General features: G+C 36.7%; 1 protein-coding gene across 4 annotated transcripts in view; it reads right to left on the bottom strand.

The window, feature by feature from the left end:
• Window positions 1–20,826, bottom strand: part of Fhos (Formin homology 2 domain containing) — a 245,288-nt gene that overhangs the window by 103,017 nt on the left and 121,445 nt on the right. Inside the window, exon 1 of one of the 4 annotated variants that reach the window (XM_076627884.1) lies at window positions 937–1,185. The exons of the other annotated variants lie outside the window; for them this stretch is intronic. Within the exon in view, the coding sequence (XP_076483999.1) occupies window positions 937–950 (14 nt within the window). The 5' untranslated portion in view covers window positions 951–1,185. Of the gene's footprint in view, window positions 1–936; window positions 1,186–20,826 lie in introns of those variants that run through there. 4 annotated transcript variants of the gene reach the window in all.

Here is a 20,826-nt window from a genome sequence, read left to right as displayed (position 1 = left end):
ATTAGCTCGAGAAAAATGTATTTTTAACATTACTCGTGTCCCTTGAAATAGCGTGACTATGTCCTGAGAAATTTTCCCATACAACAATAAATAAGACGTATACTTCGGTGATTCGATTTAGCTGAGCCAGTCCGCGTACTATGCTGATTTTAAATCGCTTTAGTCGAATTAGTCGTTCAGGCTACGTAAATTTATTTATCTTGTTGCTCTGGATATGAAGTTATTAGACTGATCAAAAGTTGAATATTTTAAGAAATGTTTTATACATATATACGTAGGTATCAGACTACTAGAATATTCGCTGTTGCCAACACGAGTAATTCGGAATGAAGGGCATGCTTCGAAACGTAAGAACAAAATTACAGAACGTAGGTGTCGAACAATTTATATATGTAGTGTTATAAAAGCAATAAAAAGTAAAAAAATTCTCCTTAATATTTTAGAATATTCATTACCGCAAGTAGATAATTCTATGCCGCAAAGTGTATCATGAATTAATTCTCATTACATAATCCTAGCTAAGTGATTCCGTATAAAAAATTCAACAGTACCTTACAACTTTATTCTTACAGAGAACCTAGCATTTTCCGGAACCACTTAACTCGATCTTCTCATTAAGAAAAGAAACAATAACTCAGTTTAAGTTTTGCAATTAACTGAACGTTAATTTTGCAAAAAAATGTGTAAACCCTATCTTTTTTTTCACCATACGATATAAACGCAAATGTTAGATCAAGGCATATCCGACAAAGACTAAACCCTCGACAAAGTAACACAGTAACTACTTATTAATTCATCCTGGAAACACGAGTCTCTCGTGAACTCGAGACATCGGGCAAACTTTCCAATCAAGCAGAAACATCCTATCGCCTAACCCGGCGATATATCCATCAAACTGATCAAACAATGTCAGCACAACGATCCAGAATAATTTACCAGTAAGGTGGCATCCCGTGGTTGCAGTTTCATGTCCTCCAAGTAACCCAAACGCAGCGGTGCACTCAGCTGGATCACTGTTACTCAATCACGGCGTACACTGTGCACAGATTTCTAAAGCATCACCGTTCGAAGGACAGATAAGAATAAGGACAAGCGAAGAGAAAACACAAGAGCACGATCACGTCCTCGCTGAAGGAGAGAGAACACTCGCGACGTCCTCGAGGTCTAGGCAACGACTGGCTGCTACCAAGATGGTCTGTTGCCGGCCTGGTCCCCGCGTTCGCCACAATAGAAACTGGTGGGAGATCAAAACGCTGACTGGCCGCTAATGTACGCGTATATACACTACACGCGTTGCTCGCGCGCTACACGACGTCTGTTCGTCGGTGCACGCGTGCATTCTCGAGGAGAAGGAACAAGAGAATGCAACTACGGTTTGATGCACGTGTGGGTCGTTCGCGGAAAATCCAGCTGGAGGAGGCTTGGTCGGTGAACGAATGCCAGTTTGCCAAAAGTGTAAGTGGACACGCGATTGCGTAACAGGATAACGGTGTGCTACGATGAATGAATAAGTCGAGGCGTAACGAAGCACTAATGAATCGATTCACGGAACACCGCTACCAGTTGAATCGTGTGTGGGTATATCGTGGCGATGGAGTAAGGGCGCTCGAGGTGCACTTTGTGTGCTTCAGAGATGAGAGTTTGCGCTCGATGGGCGGCATTCGGGAAATTGAGAAGCTTGTAATTAGACTACGATTGTTTATGTATTTTTAGGAAACTGAAAGATGCTAAAGCTCGCAGGATGTATATAAATATGCAAAGCATTTACAGTACAGAATCTTAAGATCTTAATTTAAAACGTCGAATTTTTGGAGCTAACAACATGTGAAATTGAAGCTTTCGAAATTTCAGTCATCCGGTTCTCGAGATTATCGAGGTTTTGTAAACTTTTATAAACTCGGAGATCGATTGATGAATCTCTTCCGAATGTCTTATTCTAGCATTTAAATAAGTTGAATCACGATCAGAGTCTTTGCTTCGAGAACGTTATTCTTCTCAATCCTTCTTAATCGATGTTTAAATCTAAGCAACGTTTCACGCTCACGTTTACTATTCACTTCTCACCTTCGTATCTACATATATAGCTTTCTCCATGAATGCATCGCATCTATAGCATCTGTATCATGCGTACAGAGAATATGGGAACATAATATAAACGTGCGTATTCGCGCGAACGCGACGCCGGTGTGGCAGCGTTTAATTTACTTAACACGGATATGCAACGCAGTCTGTGGTATCGTCCACGCTCCAGTAATTACGCATGCAATTTCACTGCAAGGCCCTTAGGGCACGTCGAGGTCGAGCGATCTCTCGGCGCCAACTCCCCAACAATTTCGCTTTTCGAATCGAGACCAGGCCGGCATTGATCGAGCATAAAACATCGTCCATGCTTCTCGACCGTATGCAGGCCTGACTGAAGCAGGAATATAAATGTACGAACAAGCGACGACCGGTCGCAATTTATGGTCATCAAAAATTGATTCGATCGCCGACCCAGTTTACTAAAATTCTGACTATGAAGTCTGTAATGAAAGATTGTTTTCCGTGAAATCGATCGTCTGTTTAAAAACGATGATCTTCCTCGTTCTAAATTTTTATCACGTGTAAGTGTTATAAATAATGCGTGAACAATTGTGATTTTTGTACTTTATAACGTTAATAAGCCATTTCTAAAAGATATGCAAATTTCTTATTTTTATTTGATAGCTTTTATTATCAATATATTCAGCGATCATTTGCATGCGATATCTATTAGATTTATTCGTCTACGACACGATGAATGGAATTCAGCAATCGTTAGCTTGCTGAATATCGATATCTGTTACGATTATTATCAGATTGTGATATAATTCTATGATTTGCAACTGTATCAATTTCAACAAGTATTTTTCACGAACAGAGGTTTTAAAATAAGATTGCACTTCAGTCAAGAATGATTTGTTTAAGAATTTTATGGTTCGTTAAAGAAGGATGTATCTGGTGTCCTATTTGGTAAGAAAGGGTGAACGTATGTGTGTAAATGTATTCGAACCACTGATTTTCTCGAGCTATTTTCTGTTGCGTAAGTTGCAGTAATCTATGCTACACGCACCAATTTAATCTTGCGTGGCTGATGACAGATATACGCACCACAAGAACATATATTATTTAATAGCGATACTTTGGTTGGAATGGCGCAATTAATTTCTAATGGAGTATTTGGATCTTTTAAAGAAACAAGATTAGTGAAAGATATGTTGCTATTATTCTGCCGTTAAAAATTAATGAAAAATAAATTGCGTGTCTTGGAAATGAACTAAGTTTTTCGTAATTAGTGCTGTCGACGATGAATATCAATTAAAAAAAAAAAATATCCATCGTAAAAATATTTTGTATGTATGTTCATTATATTAATGAAGCTCGTTAGATTTTTTGCGACGATTAATTTAAGGCTAATATTAGAAAATCCCAAGAGTACGCTGCTTTTACGCTTAATGTCTCTTCGACGTGGTTAATAAGAAATAAAACTGTTGGAATCGAGTTTGAAAACGATAAAGATATTGCGACGTGAAACGGAAAACTCGGGAACTTTGGTAAAAATTGGTTTGTTGCAACGCGTTCTTCTTCTTGCAAACAGACGAAGCAAACAATTCCGCGTAAGATTAATAAACTAAGAAACTTCTTGTAAGTTGTTAGCTCAGTCTCGTTTCGTGGCAGATCGTTTAAGAGATGAGTGTTTTCTCGAAAAATTGCTCTGTAATTGAAAGATTGAGGAGTCGGGTAATGTAAGTCCGAAGACGCAAGCTTTTTAAACTTCCGAGATATTGAATATCACGAAGCCTCTGAAGGGAAATTCCACTTTGCAGACATAAATATCAAAAAAATATTTAATGAAAAGCAAGAATTCTCTTTATTCTGATAATAACAATAATTAAAAGAAACAAAGAGAAAAATGCCAAAACAGACTGTTGATTATCCTCTTCAGGGTCGAAATTCCATAACAGTGTACGAATGTTGTACGAAAGTATAAATTAAAACAATGTCGTGATATTTCTAAAGAAAATTCAAGTCATCTTGCAAACACAATGTTAAATAAATACACAAAGAAAGATAGTAAGCATCTTTCACGCTTTAATAATAATTCCAAAAAAAAAAAGATACAAAGGAATGTCTATAAAACTAAAATCCATTTCCAGTTACAAACTAATAAACTCAAACATATTTCCGCAACTATAAATTAAGCAGTTTAATCGAAGACGTTTAAACGAAGCGTCTATTGCAAAGAAAACATAAAATACTCTACACACTGTAAAGGAACGAAATCGTATAGCGATATTATAGCTCTGTATGAATATTAGATCCTAAATGCCGTTCTACAAATCGAGAAAATCAAAGGAAACTCATTAGCATCCGCGTCTTAACAGGATCATTCTTAACACTGTTACAAATGCCTTTGAAGAAAGGTTTATCGCAGCAAGGCGCTAACGTATCCTCTACCATTAAGAGAATGCCGTTTATTTTTAAACCTTTGTTTAAGAAAGAGAAATTCTATAGGTATAACGCTACCAATTATCAGTAACGTGCCTAATCTTACAAACTGGCAACGGGTAGTCAATAATTACCATGAAAGTACATCATTATGTACGACGATCGATCGTGACAAACAACGATACCGTGTAATATGCAACATTTACTGTTACTGCTTCCTCAATTTACGGCTGCCCGATAATTACATCCGTATTATTCATACCTACGCACCTCGTCGCAGCTAAACCTTAGAAAATGAAACCATTATCGCTTTCGTGCCATCGCTTTCAATGTTACTTCATTGTAAGCTGTGATCCAGCTACGTATTAGTTATTTTGAAGAATATGGAACTGCAATGCCATTCCATATAATTGTCGTAACTCGTATAACACAGTCAGATGATTGTTACCGCGTTATCGTATAATGCGATTGCGAAATTACTTTAGAAAAGACGTCTACGTGACAGTAGATGTTAGAGGTGGAGAACCAGTATTTTGTCGTTGTTCTGTCGTACTCGCCTTCTATGTTTTGTTGCAAGCTTGGCTCATTTGTAACACGTAAATGCGTGCATTTAGGAAGTAGTTCGAAAATCGAAGTTATACATTTACCTCTGTACAACCAGCAAGACTTTATATACTGACTATACAGAATTAATTGTGTTACTTCAAAGAGGGATTTATCTTAGTTTTTGCACCGTGGATACCGTAACTGGAATTCGTATCACGCGAAACGTATCTTTCATTTTATAATTGGAAAATGTTGAACAGAAATAAAATATGGGAAAAACGTACTGAAAGTATTACAACTTATAATTCAAGTGGTCTTTGTAAAAGAACGATGTCGATCATTTTTTCGAACTATATTTAATTCCATAGTTAGGTGAAATAGATTCAACAAATACGTGGCTTTATGTAGTTATGCTGATTCAGATTATAGCAAACTGCATTAATAATAGAATCTATCGCACCTCAACAGTCTATTTCAGATCTTGTGAAGATATAAATAAACTTTATTTCCGTGAATATTCCGTGAATCTGTGTTGCTTCTATATCTCTGGCGACGTCGAATTTCCGCGATTCAACGTTTCCTCCTTTAGTAGAATATTCACTTGAAAATCGTGTCGAAAAATATTTTACGAGAACATGGTCAGCAGACGATTCAACGGATCTAGTTAGATCTAAAAGAAAGTTAAATTTCGCGTAAAAATATTTTCCGTCCTGTTCACGGATTCACACTGAACTAATTCATTTTACTCTCAGCGTAATAATGCTTCAACATATTCTACATTTCAAGAGGAAATTACGTTATACAGTAATATCGTTTACTACAAATTTACTTGCGAATTGCAATTCCACTGTTAAAAGCTTTCTTTCTACATTCCAGATACATAGTCTCATTTCCTTAATAATCTTAATGTAGAGAATCCCAAATGACTTTGTACTTAACAAGATATTACCGCAGAACGGAAGAACACACAAAATTAATTACAAAGAAAAACTACCCAGGAAAAATTGTATAAATTCATTTTTATTAATTTTTATTCCGCTCTTATGCCAATTAGTGGCTGAAGAAATTCATCGTAATATAAAATAGTTGAAGAAGAAAATAACGTAATAAATTCGAAGATACAAGCCTTTAAAAAATAGATAATAGATTCTAGGGTAGAATGTTTTCTAAAAAACGAACAGTATTAGCTTAATTGTTATATTAATTCAATTTAATTAAAATTACACTGCATAATCAGCGTTATCAATATTTTTTAATTGTTCGGAAAGTCTACGAAGGTAAATTTATCAGATTGATGCATAGTTTCGACGTAGAATTAATCGACGACGTATTGAATTCTAAAGAAATTATCAATTTTTCGTTATAATCGTTTTCATTAACAAATTATATCCAGATAAATAGATAGTCTACTCGATTTCGAAAACTTGTCAAGAAGAAGGAACAAGGACAAAAACCAAGGGACACTCGAATCTAATTACAGTTCCCAAACTCACCAAACGGCATCTCCATAAATCACAAGGTTTATCTCTTTATTCACCTGGTTGCGAGTCACATTAATTTTCCTGCGATCTCGAAGAACACACTTACACCAACAATTTTAATGTATTTTCAAATTACCTTTTTTCCAAATATTTCGTTCAAATAAGATCAAACTTGAATGGAATAACTTGTACTCGTGCATCTCCTTTTATGTTATTTTTAGATTCGGCGAAAGGACAAATGCCACAGACCATTCACTGTGGCCAGCCGGATGTTTCTGGATAGAACAAATCGTTAATCTTCGGTTGTTAGCTAAAATGGCGCGATACGTATCTCAGAGTTTCTGTTGCAGACGGGTGATTCGTTTAGAGTTTAGAGTACAGGTTTCATAGAGATTTCTTGTGACATTTAATGCAGCCGAAACGTTTGTTATGCCCAGCTTTGCCATGGACAATAAATATTTAGTCTAAGATGAAATCGTAGTGAGTGTTTCTGAGTCGAATCGAAGAGTCAGTGGGTACAAAGACACAGAACGTAGTTAAAAAAAATAAGGAAACTGACTGACGTATCAAAACGAGAAAGGATTAGACGCTCTATCGCGTCTTCATCGAATACTATCAAATAGTAATTGCTATTAGTAATTAACTTTTCAGTAAGATTCGGCATGTTAAGATATATTTCTACAGATGTAAAGCATATGTTCATAGAAAAAATATCTAAAAGTAAGAATGTTGCAATTAGTTTCATTAGAGATAATAGAACGTATCTATGCTTAGAAACAGCAGTGGCAAAGATCACATTCAGCTACGTGAAATTTGGAGTCAAAGCGCAAGATTGAAGTAACGATTATAGTGGCGCGAACATTGCTAAACAGTAAGCTTTGAAATTCTCGCAACTCGATCGCTAATGTAGATACAACACAGATTCAATTAGAGATAAATCCAGTGCAATTAGTTAGCGATTTGTGAATTATATGACCGAACAGATATATAGCAGAGAAATTCTGTTTCAGACCCGGAGATATTGACACGACGATTGTCTGAAAATAATTATAATTTAGCTGCACTTTGATGAGCGCGAGATTTGTTTCCTTCTTGGATAACCGAAAATTTATTTGTCGGTTTTATCATGCAATTCATGTATACGCAATTTCCTATGCAATTGAAGACGATTGTTCGTTTTTAATGGATGTTGTACAAATATTCAGCTATGGTACATATACTATAATAAAATGTAATTGTCTAAAAGTTAACTTCGAATTATTTCATTTAGAACCTGGAAAAAGTGTTAAATGTTAAACAATTAATCAAGTTTCTTGTCAAATTGATGTTGATTACTGTGAGTAATTTTCTAAGACGTTAAATGAATATTTCCAACGAGATATTTTGTTAGCTACTATTAGCCAGGGCTCTGTTAGATATTTTTTACTTCTTAACTCTTTTAATTCGTCGTTTTTTCCCAGCTCTTCTCTGGAAACTTTACGTTTTGATCTTATTTTGGACGCAGTCCCAGAGTCGACTGCGCCTTTTCCCTTCATTGTTTTTGATAATTTACCGCTTCAACGTCGACGCCCCGCCGTTCTTTCGTTCACAAAAGGCGATTACACTTTAGAGCTCGTGTCAAACTTCTTTTGTGTTCCTGAAAAGAGGTTCCCACGTAACGTGCAGCACGCGGTAACGCGTGAATTATTGTAAAGTACAGAGCTTATTCTTAACATTCTGCCGTGACAATACATCGCGTTGACAAATAAATCATTCTAATTGGATGGACGTGCAAATAAATTCCATCGATAATTCTAGCTTGATATTGTTCGAATAAAATTCGAACGAAAAAACCAATCATTTTTTTGTTCCATCTGATTTATTTTTCAGATATTAATATTGACAAATATTGTCGTCTTTTAATTCACACGCTACTTAAACTAAAATTTATAATACACTTTTTAATAATTTTGATCGAGAGGATGAGAATTTAATGAAATTATAATTTATGATATTTGGCTGATTTCTATAACGTCGTTAGCGCTCGACGAAATAAATTAACAGAGAAATAATTACCGTCTTAATTTTTGTACTTGATTGAACGTTTTAGTTGTTTCTCTGAACCTCCTTTAGAAAGCTGGTGTAAAGTGAAATCTCAATTTAAATAAATTACGCAAGCTACTGCGTGCTCTTCCAAGGACATTATTTATCGAAAACAACAGCGTTTCCTCGAATCCAACCAAAATCAATTCTGCTTCGTTTTCAACGAGTCACTCGGGACAAAATCCAGCAAATCGCGCGGTTCTATTCGATCTTTCAAAGATCCCTTTCTTCAGAGGTGTCTGAGATAAACGAGACACTTTAGAAGGTGATTCTCCAGAAATTGTCGCGCTGTTAAGGTTTGTCGTTTAACGGAGTTTATAATATGATCGAAACACGCTAATTTTTTAATTGAACTATATAATTCTATTGCATCTGTTTGATCGTACTAAATGGATTTTCGAAGAAAGAACAATTTTTAGAACTGTCGATGTTTATATTTCCAACAGCGAAGAAGAATATCGTAAATTTAAGAGTTTTCGGGAGAAAAGAAGCGGATAAAAATTAAGATATTTCTGGGACATTATTCGAGAGTAATGTTCAATACAATTTATAATAGTTATTCTTCTGTTTGCAAATTTTTCTGCTACAATAAAAACATCTTTCGACCTATTTAATTTTGCTTGTGAAGTGAACGAAAAGAAGCGTATTAAAAGCAACTTTCTTCATACTTTTCATTGTTTGCATACAATGGAAAGGAAAATATTTGAGTTTCGAAAGTTAATAATCCTCTTTAAGAACTTACTAATCCAATAACACGAAGCAAAATAATTATTTTAGATATTCTAAAATTCAACGATTTTTTACTCATCAAATTTTTGATCTTCCTATCGTTAGGATTCGCACTTAATTTTTGCATTGCATTTCTAAAACGAATAAAACGTAAAACGAGATAAAAAGACGCTAAATTACGCTCGTTCGAACAATATTCGAAAATTACTATCGGCATAAAATAACGTTGTATCTTGAAATTTCCCGTTGAAAAATCGCAGAGTCGTGGTCGTTAATAAATTGTCCAAAGACCAGGCGATTATTCGCGTAGCTTCGATAATTACTGTTCGAAGGCACGCCATTATCAATATACCAAAGCTTGTTTTTCGGTAGGGCATCAGTCGAGGAGGCGCGTCGAACCGGAAATTAATCGACGCCGTTACGCACTAGCGGTAACTAATACAGCGACAATTAATCACTTGACAGCTGTAATCCCTGGTATCGATACATCCGTGGCCTGACCTGATCCATAAATTATAGTCCTCTGTATTGTCTGTCTTTTCTCTCGATACAAAACTGACAAAAATTCTAATCAGAGATCAACGTATCCTTTGTTAGATTTTCTTTTGCTGATTCGACGAAAGGGACAATTAATGGAGTGCATGATCGCCAATAAAATCGAATACAGGTCGCACGATCAAGATCTTTGATCTCGAAAGCCAGAGGAACGCGAGAAACTTCTCGGTATTGCTTTTACTTTTTCATTTTTGCTGGCCGACATTTTTCTTTGACTTGCGCGGTATGTTCGAAAGACTTGGCCGTCGAAATGTAAACTCGCGGCTGGTAATACACTCGTTTTCAACAGAAAGGAAAATACGGAGGTGGAACTGAAAATTAAATCGATGGACCGAGGCAATATTTGCTCGTTTTATGAAAAAAAAAACCTTTTACAAGGTTGAGTTTCGGGAAGTTTGAATATCGATTACGAAATAGCGTGGAATTTTATATTTTACGAATAATTTGATTTATTTGGCGAACAAAATGCACAGGGTGCAAGGAATGATGGATTTTAATTGGTATAAAGTTTTAAAATCACGAATGGACCTGTTCCATTCAACGTAATATTACCATAAAATTTTCTCCGTATAATTAATTTCATAACGTTTATTCGTTTAACACAATAAGAATTAATATGTCGGATAAAATCATAGTTATAAAATTAATCGTAAAAAATATAATAAAAACTGTAAAATTCCTCCATTAACAAACGAAATCTGATAGAATAGAAATTGGGAATTTTTTAGACTCTGAACGTACCAGAATGAAAATGGATCTGCTCATAAGCAGACAAGATCACAATTAGCAAGTTCGCTCTCAAGCTGATTCTCTGCGATCTTTCCCACAATTCTCTCCGTAGGTTTACAGTTATCGTTTTCAGGAACAATGTATGTAATACTTGTTCGCCGTGTTACGTCTGGGTCAAGGATGTTTCAAAGATAATTCTCTATTCACGATGTATCAATGGATCGTTTGGAATTTGCCAAGTAGCTGTTAATTTCAATGAAATTTCTCTTTGTAAATTTAGAACGGAAGTAAATATGCCGGTATCCGACGGTTCTGTGAGAATATCTCGTTATTGAACATAATATTAATTATATTCGATGTTACGATTTTGGAAAAGCAGGTCTCAATGATCTATTACGTGATACGTGCGTATAATATTATTGCTTTATATTAGAAAAAAAGAAAAAATAATAAATAATATAATAAATAAATAACATAAATGTAAAAAGTTTATTTACTACGGCTTAATATTTCTGTCATATCAGTAGACGCTTCTTCCCGTATTAAAGTCTTTTCGTACACGAAAATCTCAATCTCACGCACGATATTGCAAGGTCTGGATCGCAATACGTTACGAGTTATTCTTAGCTGGCCACGAGACGATGTCTCACGCGCCTCGCTCGTCCTTCCTTCCGGTTTCAATGCATTCATACAGTTAAACACGTGGAAGGTATCAAAAAGGAGATGAGAGCTCGGTGAACGGAACACGTGTTCCGGATGTAGCGCCATTAGCGAAGCCCGTTATCACGCGAGCCATTGCCCCTTGCGATCTACTCGTATCTATTCACCACAAAATTTCTTTGTCCTCGAAAGAAATTCGACGTTTGAATTGCTGACACGATTAGAAAGGGCGTTTCGAGGAGGGGACCAAGAAGTCGTAGAAAAGCAACTTGTTGAACGTAGACTCGAGACGTGTCGACAGGGTGACGGAGGCAGACTGTTGAATTTGCGTTGCCATTGTGAACGACAACGACGACAAATTGATTTTTTCCTTCTTTTCGCTAGTGAAGAAAAAGATATAGTCGTCGACGTAAAGAAGTAGACATTTCCTTGCGAAATTGAAATCAAAGATGTAAGGCGGATTTCCTGGAATATTTTCATGTCTTGTAATCGTCCCTTTTCTTCGATTTAATATTTATAGCAGTTTCTAGTTATGGAACGAACCAGTATTTGATTATTTATAGGAATTTTGTACGATTCTGTTACGTCTATCAATTATATATTTAAGACAACTAATTCTCTGTCAAATATACTTGCGATTAGTGACTTGCAACTTTTATATATTAAGTTGTCCGAAAAGTGTCTTTCTTTCGCAAACGTGCTTTTTACAACAGTGCACCTTCGTACAAACGTGAAACCAAGTCTGTGAAATGTCGCGGTGTTTATCTCAACAGAACAAAATGGATCGTGCGTAATTCGACAAAATAATATAAAACAAAAACGTTGTGCGTCTATTATTTCCTCGCAAAACGAAAGAAACTTTTCGGACAACCTAATGCATTATCAAAGTGATTTCAAATTTTAATCGCGATGATCGTGTCTCATAGCGCTGTTGATGAATTTCCAGTAAGCTATGTATAACATACATGATATAATATATTCATACAAATGCATGGTAAATGTTTAAGTACTTTCACGAGTACAATAGTTTACTATGTACATGTTGCTTGTTAATGATCGAATGAATTTTTTCACTTAATCGAAATTGTCAATGCGCGCGATAAACGATCCATTTTCATACACTAAAGGATTCAACAGAAAATTCATGCACTGATTGCAGAAAATATGTCAATCACCGCGAAACGTCGCGGCCTTAACCCGTTTCTCAACAAGCCGAACTGGAATTCAATCGCGTTAAAAACGCGTTCCACGAGATCCGCTGTTGGAAACGGGATTCTCGCGACGCGTTTGTTTTTCTCGCGTGAACCAGCCTGGACGCGAGTCGTCGAATTCAATGGTTAACCTTGCGAGCCTGCTCTTAATCGGCGCCGGTCTCTTTCACCGTCACGTCTTTCCGCCGCAAGAACACCGAAATCGTTTTAGCACCAGTCAAAACAACTTAACTGTCCCGTAAACGTGTTTGGTTTACGCGTTAAGACAGTCTGCTTCCTTTCACGTGAACAACGACGATTCTTTCTCGAATGTTACGAGAAGCAGGAATGCCGATAGTATCCACCTTGATTATCTTTTTCAATGGTTTAATTGAGTATTTCGCGACTTAATTACGTTTAATTATAGCTTACGCTATCGAATTCGTTGCGTTCGAAAATGTTTAAAAAGAAATAAATTAAAAATATCAGCGAGCTTGAAAACATGGCAAGTTAACGTATCAGTGAATAAATTAAATGCGTTTAATTCTTGCAAAATTGATTTCTGCACGAATTATCATCCGCCGGGATATTTACGGTAATAACGGTTACACGATCTAAACGATTGAAATCGTACGCCGTTCCAAAATTTTCATTTGTGTGCTGCCTACCTGTTTGCATTTGAAATATATGGTAATATTTCGGTTAATGAAGTTAACGCTTGAAATTATAACACACAGTGTAATTGCAAAATTCAAACGGTCACTGCGTACCGATATTCATATGTATATGAACATATAATTAAAAGGATGATACTGATTTGAATTATACTCACGCTAGAGTTGAATTGTAACGGTTATCGTATTATATAATATATTTTATTATCTGAAACTGAACTTTTATCCTTACACGTTTAATCGAAGAAAGGTATATTTGCCTTTACTAATTGAATTTAATTTTATATTTCACGAATATATTCATTTCGTACCATTAATTTAAATACGTAATAAAAAGCGAATAAACGAATCGGACAATTTTCTGTTTCTAGAAATCGTTTGATTCGTTTCAAGATTAAACAACAATATCATTTTCATAGGAAACAGAAAGATGGTTTTTATAAGAATTTTCAGAATAACGTCCAATCTGAAGGGGCAGAACACGCATGCACGTCGTTCCTGGAAATTCTTTTCAAATTGATGTTATCCACATCAAAAAATCGTATTGCATTCGCTTGCGAACGTATCATGTTGCAGAAATTTATCGGAATAAATTAAGCCATTCGTATTACAATCTCGAGTTTCTTTTGACAGAATATTATTGAAACTTGATGAGAAGCTTGAAAATTGTCGAATTTTCACGTTACTAAACCAATGGAACTTCTAGTAAGTCAAAAGATAATTTTCAACGAACCTCGATCTAATCAATTTCCTTTGAAATTCTTTAAATTCATTCTTGTAAATCTATAATATCTCTATGAGAACTCCGAAATTGGTTATTTTAATCATTCTGCTAGCCAATGTCGCAGAAAATCGTTCAAAGCGAGCATCCGTCAAACGCGGAAACTCCATGTGAAAATCCATCTTAAGTGTGAAAGTGCTTAATAGCTGTCGTGTTTTCTAACTGGACGATCAACATCAACGCGTGGGTGTGTTATCTACGCTTTGTTCGTCTTTCGACCTCGAAAATCAAACTGCGCTCAGGCAGTGTGTAAATACATCGGTAACGCGCAAAAACTTTCGAATTATACGAAATTCACAGGCTACTCGTCGATGTGCGCCGGAAAAGTTCATCAAACTGGTAAAAGTTACGAGTTGCAGACGCGCGCTGCCCGGTGCACCCTCAATTTCCGATCGTTTTCCGAGGAAAATCACCGACGAACCGTGAGAATCGTGAGAATAAGCAGAAGGTGAATGGTTTCTTTCAGAGGCCAGCAGAACAAAGAGAATTCGAGTGATTGCAAAAAACAGAGTAGGATTTTCGAAAGAAAACTGCATCGGGAAGTTTCTGATCTGCGTCGAAAGAAGTTGAGACGGCGGATTCATAGGCAGCGCGAGATTTCGTGAGAATTCGTCGAACGGAAATTTGAAAAAATAAGATCGGTATTCAGATTAAAAACAAGAGGTTAATAGAATAAAAATTGCGTAGTTTTGAAGAAATAATTGGGAATCTTACGGGAAGATGAAAATATTAACAGCTTTCGGTAATTAAAAGCTGATGAATTTTAAGGTTAATTATTACGCCAAACGCTCAACGTTCAAGATTTATCTTATCGCTACACTTCGTTGTAGAAAATCACTTAAGTAGTGGGTAGCACGCTACCGCTGTAAAAATTACATACTATAAAAACGTGTAGGGTTATCGATGATCTTCTATCATTAAAAACGAATAGAAACTTCTGATAGCTTCTATTGTTCTATTCTAAAAGTACAAAGTACCCCGTTTCACTGGTATTGTTTCTCAGTTATATAATAATATCAATTTTTGCAAATTCTAATGCTATATCTTACGTTCCTAATGCGATATGATGCAAAACAATGTAGGAAGTAAAAGAGAACAAATTTCTCATAAATACGGAATCGTGGTTATCTACAAGTAAAAAAGATGTGTTAACACTAGAAATACCACACCAGTGAAATTGATTGGTTTTGCAATTTTATATTAAAATTCTTACTTCATGTTATATCTTTTCCACAATGATGTAATGCCTTTCGCAACGATAACTAAAAGAATAATATAATGAATTTTATTTTGTCTTTTATGTATTCAGGCTGAAAATAACTTTGTCTCAAGGCTACTTATACCAATACCAGTCAAAATAACTGTTACTTGTCAAAGTGTAAAAGGGTCCTGCAATCTATTTATCGAACTCCAATTGACCAGTTTCCTCGTTTTGTACAACTTCCCACACGTTTTTCAGATTTTTACCGCGTATCATTCGATACGATGATATCAGTTATCAGGAAAATTCCGGATCGATCGCTAGATCGCTAGATACTAACGCTAGAAATACCACACCAGTCAAAATGACTGGTTCTACAATTTTATAAATGTGTCAACCCTCGTTTAAGGATCATGGTCCCAGGTGGATTAATAATACGAAAAATGTACTACATAACATGGAATTCCTTCTGTAAGAAAGTAATAAATCAATAAATATGAAAATATTCTATTATATATGTATTTTTTAAAGGCCAGTCATTTGACTGGTTTTGGTAGAAATAGCTTCGTCTTAACTATCGGTGGTTCCAGTCTTAAAAATGGTCTTACGAGCACGAGCGCCAACAAACCGAAAGAGAACCACGAAAAGAAGTAACAAAATATGCATCACCTACATATTTTCAACTTCCAATGGCTGCTATCCAACCGACATTTCCAACACGGGCTGTGCATTTAAATAGTCAAAAGAAGATGAAGCCGGCAAGGAATCTTGACAGCGCAACGACCAAGGATACCGATGGCCGCGAAAACCAGTTTAACGTCGTGAAAGCACTAGTCGCGAATGAAAAGCGGTCGGACACCAGGCCCCCCAGGAAATATATTTTCACGTTTCGTCGACGTTGACGTCCACATCGGGCGTCTGTCTGCGTTTTTAGCGGCCTCTCGTCCCCGGATGCCACGTATGAATATTTTCCCGAGGAGAAGAGAACCAAGAGGCAACCTGGCCCCGAGCGGATCGCCCTCCAGAATGAATTTCGCGTATTTGCAGTCGTTCCATGGCTAGTCGACTCCACTGCAATCCCCAGTTACCTCGTTTCCTTTCATACTGTAACGTCCACGAACCGTCTACTTGTTTTCCGTCCTTTCGAGCAGCGGAACACGAATACCAAAATGAGTGGAAGACGGTTCCAGTCAGAACTTTGTCGTACAATTTTATTATATGTATACATTCTTCTCTGTAACGAGAGATGTACGTGGCTTGTAGAAGCTTTTATATTCGTAAATTAGAAAAATATTCGGATGATCTCTCTGAAAGGTATAGCGAAGTTAATATGGTACCATATGTAAGTTTCACATGTTCAAAGATTACAATATAAAAGAAATTATGAAAAATCTTTCCTTCGAAACGAATAAATCATCTTTGAAGCTATTTGAAACTGACGATGGAAATAAGGCATCGTTCATCGTAGTGCGTTAAATAATCACTCGGTGTTTAGGTCAACAATATATGTATTAACAAGTGTTTTCTTTTGATCGCGTCGCGTATCGCTCTCGGTTTCGCTAATCGATCTCTCTGCCCGGTTACAACTTAACTTTTTCGTTTCCTGGTTCAAACTCGACTGTCGATCGGATTCGATTCTTTTCTTTTTGTCGCCCCCCAATATCCCCGCTATCCACGCGTTTGTTAGGCGTCCGCGACCGTTGCCACTCACGTCTTCTTCTTGAACATTCGGCGGAAGGACCGTTGAGATATTGATGGCTGATTAGGCACTTTGCTTCGGCGATATACATCGTTGCCGATATACAAGTTAAAGAGAAGGAAGCGAATGAACGAGAATGCATCAAGAAACTCAGAATTGGTCCTGTAATGTTCAACAATCGGCAGATCGGAAGGTAGCTATTCTTTTAATGGCACCTTCTTTATACCTTCCTGTCCAGCCACCGCGTCTCCAACGACACGGAAGGTAGATATTACCATACAAAGAACCGCTCTGATGTCGCGCGACTTTCTTCCGTCAGAAAGAGCGTATATCTTTATTTTCGCGAAAGTGTTTCATGAATGGCAGACTGAGGACTATTTGAAACGGACCTGTTTCTCTCCGTGCTCCTTTCTCTGGTTTGAGAACGTGTAAATAACGCGGGCAGATGTGCATAGTAAATGATCGATTTAAAAGATTCGCGCGAGATGTCAGGGAATGAAAATTTCTGAAAAAAGAATTCGCTCGCGATTGTCAAATCTCGGCGAATTATTTCGTTATTTAACAAGCTCGTGCTTAAGATTTGTAAACCCCGTCAAAAAAACACGAGGATAATAATTCCGTATGTTTTAAAACTGTAGGAGCAAAGGGTAAAAAAGAAAGTTCTATTTAAACGAGATCATTTTCAGGAAAGTACTTTGCTTCACGAAAGTCAGCATCGCCGCGAATAAAGGAAACACAAGTGCGTTTCCTTACACGCATTTGCGCTAATGAAGTTAGCGTAGAAACGGTAACGTATCTCGAAACGAGAAGGGAGGTACAAGGCGAGAACGATAAGATTGCCACGAAAATTTCACCGATACGAACACGGTCGCAGTGAAATGCATGCCTTCCTGCTGCGTGCACTGTCGAGTCACGCCTCTCTTCGTAACAACATGTTCTTTACTCGATAAGTCTAAAAACCAGAAGCGTGGATGATTTATAATCTGGCACGTTTCAATTGTTACAACGATACGTGCCGCGGTCACCTTATCTTCGCTCTGGTAGGAACGATAAAAATCGGCCTGATTTACGACCAACGATGCATTCTAATCGCTGCAAGCGCCACGGCCGTATACTTAATTTCACCGTACCCGAAAAACATGTAGAGGAAAAGCAGCTGCATCGCGTAAAAAGAAAAAACTGGTTTATCGTGATATGCCGCGGAAATGATCCAACGTTGATTGCGATGTAAAAAAGTTACGTTGCGCCGAATTATGCTAGAGATAATTATATATGCATATGGCGATTATAGGAGAAAACGTGATAAGGACGTCGTTGTTGATTTTTCGTTTTTAATATCATTTCACGATTAAAAACGAACGTTACGATTTACTTGATATAAAATTTGTAAAAGTTAGAAATCTGAAGATATGGTTGACGAGACTTTGTAAATGTCAGAGATATTCGTTTCCGATTAAAACTTCGTCAAAGTAGATATGAAATTATCAGACTTATAACCGGTAATTATACGAACATTTTATCCGAGTAGGTAGAAGATCAAAACTGTGAAAAGAAAAAAAAAAAGTAAAACGATCGCGACACATTTTCGACGTTGATTACTTGTGTTATAATTTCCACTTAGTTGAGGAAATTAATTTGGAAAAATTCACAGAAATGGATATGAGATTTTTATATGTATTTATAATCTGATAAACAAATATTCGATTTGAACGCGTATAGGGTCAAAGCTGTGGAAAATAAAATAATTACGATACAATTTCAATACTCCACGGAATAGATACGAGATTTCTAGAAATAATCCAATATATAATTCTTTCCCTTTCATATAAAATTCCATTTAAAAATAAATCAATTTTTGGAACAGTTCATTTTATCGAACTAATGTACCTTGCGAAACAATTTCCTCAAACTTGCTACGCAAAACAAAATAAAAAATCACAGGATCGTAAACAAAAGGTAGCTATAAAAAGTGACGAAAAATCGTTGAAGAGATTTGGACTCGCTTTTCGAACGTTCTCGAATCGCGTTCCCATTGGAAAAGCTTCAGCTTTTTCCCATCTTCGCGAGACAATTTGACACGCGGAGGCACCGCGAAAGTCGATTAGCCGCGGCAGACGTATCGATTATCGATGGAAAATAATTATCGAGCCTCTGTTTTATGCGTGATCGCGGCGCACAGACACGGTCCGATATTAATGGTAACTTTATTGTCAATAGTGTAACAGCATGGCTGAAAATATTCGAGGAAACGAGCTGGCTTCCTCGAGCGCGACGACGGCAAACGACACAGCTAGCAGAAATTGGCGATGTCGTTTCGCGATGATAGGAATTAAATGGGATACAGGATCGCGGTCGAAAATGGAGAAACAACCGGCATGGCTCGTCAGTGAATCGGACGAAAGTTACAGAGTGACGGAAAAACGAGTGCAACGCTGTCGATTAGCTTCATGATATTGTCAACGAGTTCGATGCTTGTTCCGTGTACTGGTAACTCCGTTGGTAGACCAGTTTTATATTCGGTTGGTTTGATTGCGAACGATATTGCTTACTGTTATGTGTGATTTCGTCGAATGGATTGGTTAAACGCGACTGGCCTGTTTGTTTTGAAACATTTGGTAAAAATATTTTTGCAGCGAATTGCAAGGCAGAATTCAAATATTATTTCGTTCTGTTTTGGGAGAAGCTTGATAGCGAATTCTAAAATGTATAACGTTGCCGATTTGAAAAAATGAAACTATATTTATTTATCAAAGCGACGCTCTTATTTTGATAACAGGCAGACATAGATCAGAGACTTGAATATTAATAAGTCAAAGGTATAAATCATTGGAGCAAAGCTACCTACTTAATTTTATTACATAACTCCTTGTTAAACTGTTGCTTTATCATATACAGTTATAATTTACAAAATTAACAGGAGAAAAGAAAAATAGATGGTTAATAACTTACAGCTTTGAATTTTGCCTCGACGTACTGCCAAAGATATTCAAAATAATCGAACGTAACAGAACAAGCATAATTATACATGAATTAATAAATTTAAATTGTAAATCATTAATACAAAACGTTCTACAATTTCCTCGAATAATTCTTTGTCAAGATTTATTTCATTATTTACAGTTATAATTTATAAGAATAACAAAAAGAAATAAAAAGAAATAGACAGTTAATAATCTACAGTTTACCGCTTAAAATTTAACTACGTGATATGATATACGTAAATTGGCCGAAGGGCAGAATTTCACCAACGGAATCGCAATTAATCTTCGAAGCAAACGCGAGCAAAATCGCATTTACATTTTCCAAAGATTTATTTTGCTTGTACGCGAGCACGAGAGAGGCAACGCGCCGCTCAAAACAGATTTATAGACAATCGAGGTTTGTCGATCTTCTTGTCGGCGATCGCAAGGAACAGGCCGTCCTATCTAGTCGTAAATAATCCGCTAGCGTGAGTTTATGCGTTCCCGTGATCGACAGGCATAAAAGGAACGGTAGCTGGTGGAACGATTGATCGATGATAGCCGAGGATCGTACAGAGGAGGAGATATGAGGATTATTGGAGGTTACGATTGCCGCCTGTTAAGCGTCCTATCGAAGAAATAATTCCTTGGCTTTTCAACTCGATCGGAAGTTAACAGGCGGAAACTACGTGTTTCGTTCGCGTACCAGCTTCGATCGTGTCGACCTTTGACCGTCTAAGTATACCTATTCGACGAGTAGTTTTCTCTTAACGATCGTAGTTACGTGACCGTAAAGAAATCCCTGCAGAGGATCCGATAATAGCTCCATTTTACCAGGGAAAATTGCACGACTTCGACTTTTCTTATACAAATTTCGTGCCTCTTACAACGACGTATATTAGTTACGATTTCGCACTTTACCCCGATCATCGCCGCTTTTAGAAGGGTAATTTGTCGAAAATTACCGGGTACTGGTACTTGTAAGAAAGTATTCGAAAGAATGACTACGTAGTTTCATTCGAATGCGAAGCTATGTCAGATACTATGAACATAATATCTTGTGGGAAACCGA

Source organism: Bombus vancouverensis, chromosome 2 (assembly GCF_051014615.1).
Source record: "Bombus vancouverensis nearcticus chromosome 2, iyBomVanc1_principal, whole genome shotgun sequence".
NCBI classification, from domain to species: Eukaryota; Metazoa; Arthropoda; class Insecta; order Hymenoptera; family Apidae; genus Bombus; species Bombus vancouverensis.
Note: the sequence above shows the minus strand (reverse complement) of the source record. Positions and strands in the feature narration are given on the sequence as shown.